The sequence below is a fragment of the Nicotiana tabacum genome, chromosome 22 (assembly GCF_000715075.1).
Source record: "Nicotiana tabacum cultivar K326 chromosome 22, ASM71507v2, whole genome shotgun sequence".
In the NCBI taxonomy this organism is placed as follows: Eukaryota; Viridiplantae; Streptophyta; class Magnoliopsida; order Solanales; family Solanaceae; genus Nicotiana; species Nicotiana tabacum.
The window spans coordinates 19,510,264-19,518,548 of record NC_134101.1 but is presented as its reverse complement, the minus strand read 5'-3'; the positions used below and the strand labels follow the sequence as shown (position 1 = coordinate 19,518,548).

At 36.7% G+C, this 8,285-nt stretch overlaps 1 protein-coding gene across 8 annotated transcripts in view; it reads right to left on the bottom strand.

The window, feature by feature from the left end:
• Positions 1–1,312: 1,312 nt before the first annotated feature.
• Positions 1,313–8,285, bottom strand: part of LOC142176582 (uncharacterized) — a 29,099-nt gene continuing 22,126 nt past the window's right edge. For 4 of the 8 annotated variants that reach the window (XR_012705262.1, XM_075244575.1, XM_075244577.1 and 1 more), the window contains one exon: positions 1,313–1,677. Coding sequence is in view for 3 of the 8 variants with exons in the window: in XM_075244575.1 (XP_075100676.1) it covers positions 1,558–1,677 (120 nt within the window). In the remaining 5 variants the exon portion in view is untranslated. Of the gene's footprint in view, positions 1,678–1,811; positions 1,863–2,292; positions 2,624–3,588; positions 3,933–8,285 lie in introns of those variants that run through there. The other 4 variants (XR_012705259.1, XR_012705258.1, XR_012705260.1 and 1 more) reach the window with 4 other exon arrangements.

The window sequence follows — 8,285 nt, the reverse complement described above, 5'->3', positions numbered from 1 at the left end:
GTTAATTTTTATTTATGATACAAACATATTTACTAAATATGCTATTTAGATTGTTTTTAAAAAGTTTATTCGCATAAATACAAATATGAGGTAAATGTGCAATGCGGAAACCACGAAACTAGTATTATTATATTTATATACCACCTACCAAAATTCACTTTTTAAGGAATTGTATTTTAATTATAGCTACTTTTTAGTTTATTTCTTTAATTGTACCTAATTTCCGAATCTTTCCAAAACCATTCTCACCCATCTCTCACATCTCACCCTAAACCCCATATCATCATTGAGAACTGTTCGCACCTTTCTCTCTCATCTGTCCCCAAGTTCACTTTCACATAGAAAACCCACCCCTCCATTGTTCTTTTGAATAATATATTCATTATTCAAATATTGAATTGATACTAATAGTTTTATTTGAATTCTGTATTTTTGATTTGAATATCATAGTTTGATTTGTATATTGGTTGGAATAATATAGTTTTGCATTGTAATATTACAGTTTGTTTATTTATTTATAATAATACGTTAAGTATTGAATAATATATTTTTGAATTAATATTATACATTTGAGTTAATATACCAATATTGTAGCATGGTATCCCATTAACCACCAGAAAATTACTAGAAGAATATTCTAGAATAAACTATTAAATAATTTTTGTATATTTCAATTAAAGGATGCTGCAAAATTTATAAATAAAATAAAAATGTAATGTAATATTAAATTATGTTAGAATGATGAAGGAAATGATGTATATCAGTTTATTTTTATTGAGGTACAAACCCTATTAGGAGAAAACCAGAATCTTGTAAAGGCTTGAAGATACTTTCCATATATTTTAAGATGCTTTTACGGAATCCCTCTAATTTCGTTCGTCTTTGAATGGGTTTTAACCAAAACGGATATACACGGTAATTAATTAATGGATACTCTATATAATTTCATTAATTAGGGTAAATGGTGTAAGGATCTCTTATAAATGGTATAGTTATAGTTATGTTTTTTCCCCCTTCATTACAAGGGTCAGAGCTTAGATTGAATTTGTCCTCTTCTTGTGCACCAGATGCATATTCTTGTAGCTTATATTGTTATAATAATTCAAACTGATATATTCAAATCTAAGAAACAAGTTCGGCAATCCAAAAGGCCTTACAAGAATGTCAACAACCAAACTTGCTAGGAAGAAGGAAAATAATCTAATAAACCTTGAGAAAACTAGCTAAAAGGGAAAATACTCAAATAATAATTACTTAGGGACTCTCTTGAGAAATATGCATTTTCTCCTTATACTACTTGGTTGAGTCTTCTACGGTGGAACTGTTGAATTTATTAAGGAACAATTAATCAAGACAATCAGTGCATGCATATGGCTTTGCATGAGACAATAAAACCACATTGTTGGAATAAGTCTGGCTAAAGTCTCATCAAGCAATTTGAATGAATCTGCATCAATTATATCTAGCTTTACCCCTTGATTATTGCGACCACTTCTCGTAATTCCTCCTATAGGAAGCCTTGCACCAATCGTCGGAGTCTTTGCAAGCAGATTTGTATTACAGTTTAGTACTACTGGCCCCAGAAACTTCAACTTGTTTGCCTTTCTTTCTTGATCTCTCCGCCAAATATTGGTCTTCATGTAAATCATCTTGTGCTGCCAATGACCATCCAATTCCCTGATTTAAAATTTGAACGGTATTAGAAATTGTCTAACAGATGAATACATTATATATATGATCCTACTGAAGAAGGAACGGGATAATAATGTTTATAATGCTGCATGTACTGTATAATGCAAGGAGATACATACCACCACGAAACTTGGTACATTGAAGCTGATTGAAGTTGCCAATCCAACTTTCTGTCCCCCAGAAGAAAAAAAATGACAAGTAGTAAGTAATAAAAAATGGTTTGTTATGAAGATTTATAAAAGAAAAAATGGATGGTTATGAAGTTTTTATGGTTCGCATTTGAAAAAGAGAAGTGATCCTATCAACGTCAGCAGAAGATTCTAATCAGCTAGCCTATGACGAATAAATACTTCAGACTTATATATAGCGACCGTTAGGCATGCAATATCACACCCTTAGGATGCGGTCCTTGTTAGGGTGGTTGCATCACACCCTTTAGGTTCGGTCCCCATTAGACTGGCTACATTACACCCCTTAGGGTGCGGTCCTTTCTCGGACCTTGCCGAGATGCCTTATGCACCGGACAACCCTTTTACTTATATATAGTGACCATAATTAGTACTCCATTTAGTAATTAAGTAGCACAGTAATACACATCACCTGAAGTTCCCTTTGGATTTCTAGAACCTCATGTGCATATAAACGTGGTTATATGAAGTTAGTGAATGGTTAATTTTGTAATCTAATGGGACTCCAAGCTGGCACGTCTCTTTCCTATAGAGTGGTAGCAGGGAAGAACCATCTTCATAGGCAATTCCATAAGGAGAGTCCTTGGCCCAAAAGGTCTTGTGTTCTTTTTCGAGTGTCCATATCTGAAGTAGACTGTCTTTTGATATTATACTCCTAGAATTTGGTGTCTAATTAACGTACAATCCAACTAGCATTTGATACAGCCGTGCTAGTATTGTTGCTTTTGCTCGATCCTCGTCATCTGTTTTCACAAAAAAAGATTAGAAAAGAATTCTATTAATTAATTAATTTATTTATTCTTTTGGCTATTTTCACACGTACTAATGAATTAATCTTTTAGCATTAATTAATAATAAAATTAACCATATTAACCTTAATTTATATATTGAAAATATAACAAATACTCATAGACTCTTTACTCCAAGGGCTACTTTGGGGGAAAAAAAGTTAATTGCTTCTTGATATCTTGGAAAAATCAAATATTATGGATTACAAAAAAATACCAAAAAAGAGGTAGTAATTTAACACTATTTTCTATGTCTAACTTATTTTAAACGCCCAAAAGCTGGAGGACTAAATACAATGGAGTACTAAGCTTTTAGGGGTCATTTGGTAAGCTAACTATGATCATGGACTATTTTATCCCACCTAGTAAGCGAACTATAATATCAAAAGACAGTCTACTTCTAGTTATACCACCATTATTCTACCAAAAAGGCAGACTTGCTCCAACTGATTTTTCCCCAAAAGATATCCCAAATCACCAAATGTTATATCCACAAATACCAAAATCACCTCCAAGGAATTAAAAGGAAAACGCGGTATACAAAACATCTAGTATTCACGCATCGCTCGGGGTCATTTCATAGAAATTATGAAAAGTTCCCAAAGTTTTGCTCTCTTGCGAGTAAGGAGACGGTTAAGCGGGTCGGAAGGATCCGAAATTGGGGGTAAGGGTTTGCTAATATTCGGGTCACCAAGTGCACTTTGAGAAATTTTTCACAACTCATCATCAAAAGGAGGATAGATATAAACAACTCTTCAAAAGTGCTAGGGTAAATTTGATCTTTTACAATGAGATAAAAAATCCACAAAAACAAGAATAAAAGCGAGACTAACTGATTTTGATAAATGGCAGCAGAGAATTAAATCGTTAATTGGGAACTAAAAGAAAAGAAGTAGGAGTGTTTGCAAATATTTGCTTACTGGTATAGTTGGAGCTTCTCCAGAATACGTGTCTCCTAATAGATTGCTCCATTGAAGATACTTGTCCCCTAACAGAATGCTCCATTGCCCTAACAGAATGCTCCATTGCCAGATTGTAAAGAGGTTTTTACAAAGCTTGAAGACAAAAAAGTTTTTATGAAGCTCGAAGATAAGGCAGCAACCAATTCATTCTCTTCTTTCTCTCCTTTTCTTTTCGTTTCTCCATAGTACGTCCATTCACTTTTCTTTTCTTCTTTCCTTAATTATTGTTTACTTTCTCATCTTTGTCTCATACGACTTCTGTTATGACTTTGCAAAGTTTTTCTTTCACAATGTTTCTAAATTGTATTAACATATGATTTTAACACTTTTTTCCTTTTTCTTTTTCCTCTTATGTTATTTCTTTTGTTGACTTCTACTCCCTCTGGTCTACGACAAGTGATTTTTTTGACTTTTTTGTGATCTAAAATAAATAATTTTTTCATATTTCAAGAATGAATTATTTATTTTTTTTCTACATTGCCCTTGTAATAAATAATGTTGGAGTATGTGTTAGGAGTGTTTATGTGAATAGATAGTACAGGCTAATATGGTCAATTTCATTACTAATTAATGTTAAAAGGTGAATTTCTTAATATGTGAGAAAACAACCAAAAAATTACTTATTTTGGACCGGAGGGAATAAGATTCTTTAGAACAATGACATGGACCAGAGTTTTTGAATTAACTAAATAGATTCAGCAATCATTAATTTTTTTTTGCTTGTACTTTTGTCTTTAACTTTTATTTTTTATGTCTCAAATACATTCTAAAAAGTAATATTTATACCTTTTAAAATATATATGTAAACTAAATCAATTTTAAATATAATTTTTGAAATACGGAAACGAGCCCCAAATATCGAGGTGTCACTAAGTCGCGTTACAAGGCAAGTTTATTTCCCAAAATATTACTACTAAATCGATTATAAGAATTTAATAAAATATTTCAACATCTGAATTTCTCATAAACTAAATCAATTTTAAATATAATTTTTGAAATACGGAAACGAGCCCCAAATATCGAGGTGTCACTAAGTCATGAGCGTCTAAATCTATGAACTAAGAAATAAAATTTTCTAACTGTCAATACAATCCAAAAGAAGCAATGATAAAAGGAGTAACAAAGTCCTGCGGACGCTAGCAGGTACCTTACAATCTCCACAGATAGCCGACCTGAATTCAACGATCGCCGCGCTATAACTCACCTGAATCTGCACATAAAGTGCAGGGTGTAGCATGAGTACAACCACCTCAGCAAGTAACAGAAATAACTAAGGAACTGAGCAATAGTGACGAGCTAAGTAAAACAGTCCATTTATTTATTTTTTTCATAATTTAAAGATAAACAGAAATAAACAGGTAAATTCCATAACTCAGTAAATGCCACAAAGAAGTTTAACAGATAAATGCAGCAACAACACAAATAATCACAACCTCAGAGCAGTGTCACTCCATCACTCATCACTCGTACTCAGCACTCAATACTCAAAACACTCAACACTCTGCGCTCACTGGGGGTGTGTACAGACTCCGGAGGGGCTCCCAAAGCCCAAGCGCTAAGCACGGACAACTCACATGCCATCATATCAATACCTTGATCCGCACGGTCAACTCACGTACTACACGGACAACTCACACGCTATGGTTCCAATACTTGGACCCGCACGGTCAATTCACGTGCTACGCGGACAACTCACCTACTATGGTATTAATATTCTCACAACCAGGCCCTCGACCTCACTCAATCATGTACCTCACTAGCCTCACCATCATCAACAAATAAGGGAACATAGCCCACATCAAGTATCACAGCATATTAACAAATAATAGAGACTGAGGTAAACATGTACAATAATTTCTATGACTGAGTACAAATAATGTGAGCATGAATAAAGCCTAAGCATGATCTCTAACATGAAGGCAGACAAGTTCAACAACAAGTAACTACGTAAACACAGATGATGGCCATGAGGCCTCACGGGACGGACCAAGTCTCAATCCTTCGAGGTATACACCCACACGCCTGTCACCTAGTGTGGGTATCACCTCCAAACAGTCACACGATATCAAATTATCCGGGATTATACCTCAAAGCTAGAGTTAAAACTGTTACTTACCTTAACAGCGTAAAAATCCTACCCCGGGATGCCCTCGTCTCTGGACCCGGTCTCCAAATGCTCTGAATCTATTCACAATCAGTACAATACTATCAATATACGCTAATGGAATAAATTCGACAAGAAAAACTATCAAATTAGACCAAAACCCGAAATTGGCTTAAACCCGGCCTCCGGGCCCACGTCTCGAAATCAGTCAAAAATGAGAGAATAATAAACCTTGTCCTCTCCAGAGTCTAACCATGCCAATTTCATCAAAATCCGACATCGTTTGGTCCTCAAATCCTTAAATTACTCCCCAAAAATTCCAAGCTCTAACCGCTCATTTTCACTAATTACCATGATTAAACAATGAAATATTACCATATATACAAGTATTAGGGCTAAAGTAACTTACCTCAACGAAAACCCCTTGATTCCCTCTTCAAAGCTCTCCCAAAAGCTCCAAAACCGGATAGAAATGGTGAAGAATGCACCAAAAATCGTGAAGGGTTCTATTTATGGTTTCTGTCCAGGTTTTTCGCACCTGTGAGTCCTTCATCGCACATGCACTTTCGCATCTGCGGACACAGGTACGCACCTGCGCATTCCACTTAACCGACCAGACTTCGCACCTGCGGCAGCCTCCTCGCACCTACGAGCCCGCAGGTGCGATCCACTCTTCGCATCTGCGACTATCTCCGCATCTGCGAGCCTCCCATGCACCTGCGATCATCGCACCTGCAGTTCCCCGCACCTGCAGTTCCCAATCCGCAGGTGCGGACACACCAGAACAGCAGCTCCAGCTGCATTTCCAACGTCCAAACTCCCCCGATACCTATCCGAAATCATCCCGAACCTCTCCGGACCTCAACCAAAAATATCAACAAGTCATATATCAACATACCAACTTAGTCAAACCTTCGAATCAGTCAAAACAACACCAAATCATCAAATTACCCTCGGATTCAAGCCTAAGAACTTCTAAATTTTCAAATTCGGCAACCTGTACCGAAACCAACCAAACCACGTCCGAATGACCTCAAAATCACAAATGACACTACGAACCTACTCCAACTTTCGGAATTCCATTCCGACCCCGATATCAAATTTTTCACTGCCGACCGAAATCGCCAAATTTTTAATTTTGCCAATTCAAGCCTAATTCTACCACGGACCTCCAAATTACATTTCGGACGCACTCCTAACTCCAAAATCACCTAACGGAGCTAACAAAACCATCAGAATTCAAATCCGAGATCGTTTACACATAGGTCAACATCTGATTGACTTTTCTAACTTAACTTTCTAACTAAGAGACTAAGTGTTCATTTCACTCCAAAACTACTCCGGACCCAAACTTACCAACTCGATGCAACTCAACACAGCTGAACAACACATAAAGAAGCAGAAATGGGAAAACGGGGCTATAACTCTCGGAACGACTGGTCGGATCGTTACATCCTCCCCCTCTTAAACAAACGTTCGTCCTCGAACATGCCAAGAGTTGTTCTCAAAACCATCAAGAACTCTCACCGAACCCCAATGGCACAAAACCAATCCGTCAGGATTGAATCCTTCTAACTCAACCAAGCTACACAGACCACCAAAAACCCAAGGACATTGCCACAAAACACCTGTAGAACTCATTATCTTATACACACCCAAAGAACTAATCATACTCATTGCCATGCCGATCCAACCTACTACTAAGATGTCCTATCTATCCGAGTTCCTTCTGAATTACCTTCAAATTGATACTTTGCCCCGCCATAACACCACAATCCTCAACCCAGACTCACCACACGAGACCCAAACATAAAACCACACCACTCTAAGGCTCCTAAGCCGATGAATACTCTCTTAAATATCCCCAAAAGTACCACAAGCACGCGCTCACACAATCAACACCTCAGTGCTCAAGCTATAGTCAAAACCCGGCCTCATGTCCTCCAGACTGGCCCGACATCAACACACAGAAATCACATCTCGCACTTCATCCAGGGAATCACAAGCCGCCGATGCACAATTAATATTGAGTGCCCATGTGCGCATACGAATGCTTGGAAGGAATTCAAAGAGTTACACTTCAAGCTGAATCAAAACCACACGATAAGAATTCAAGAATGTGAAGTTTTCCTAAAGGTTATGCAGCCTCTCAAAGATACGTACAGACGTCTCTGTACCGATCCGCAAGACTCTACGAAACCCGCTCATGACTCGTGAGACCTATGTAACCTAGGGCTCTGATACTAACTTGTCACGACCCAAAATCTAACAGTGGTCGTGATGGTACCTATCGTGTTACAAGGCAAGCCTATTTCCCAAAATATTACTACTAAATCGATTATAAGAATTAAAAAAAATATTTCAACATCTAAATTTCTCATAAACTAAATCAATTTTAAATATAATTTTTGAAATACGAAAACGAGCCCCAAACATCGGGGTGTCACTAAGTCATGAGCGTCTAAATCTATGAACTAAGAAATAAAATTTTCTAACTGTCAATACAATCCAAAAGAAGCAATGATAAAAGGAGTAACAATGTCCTGCGGAC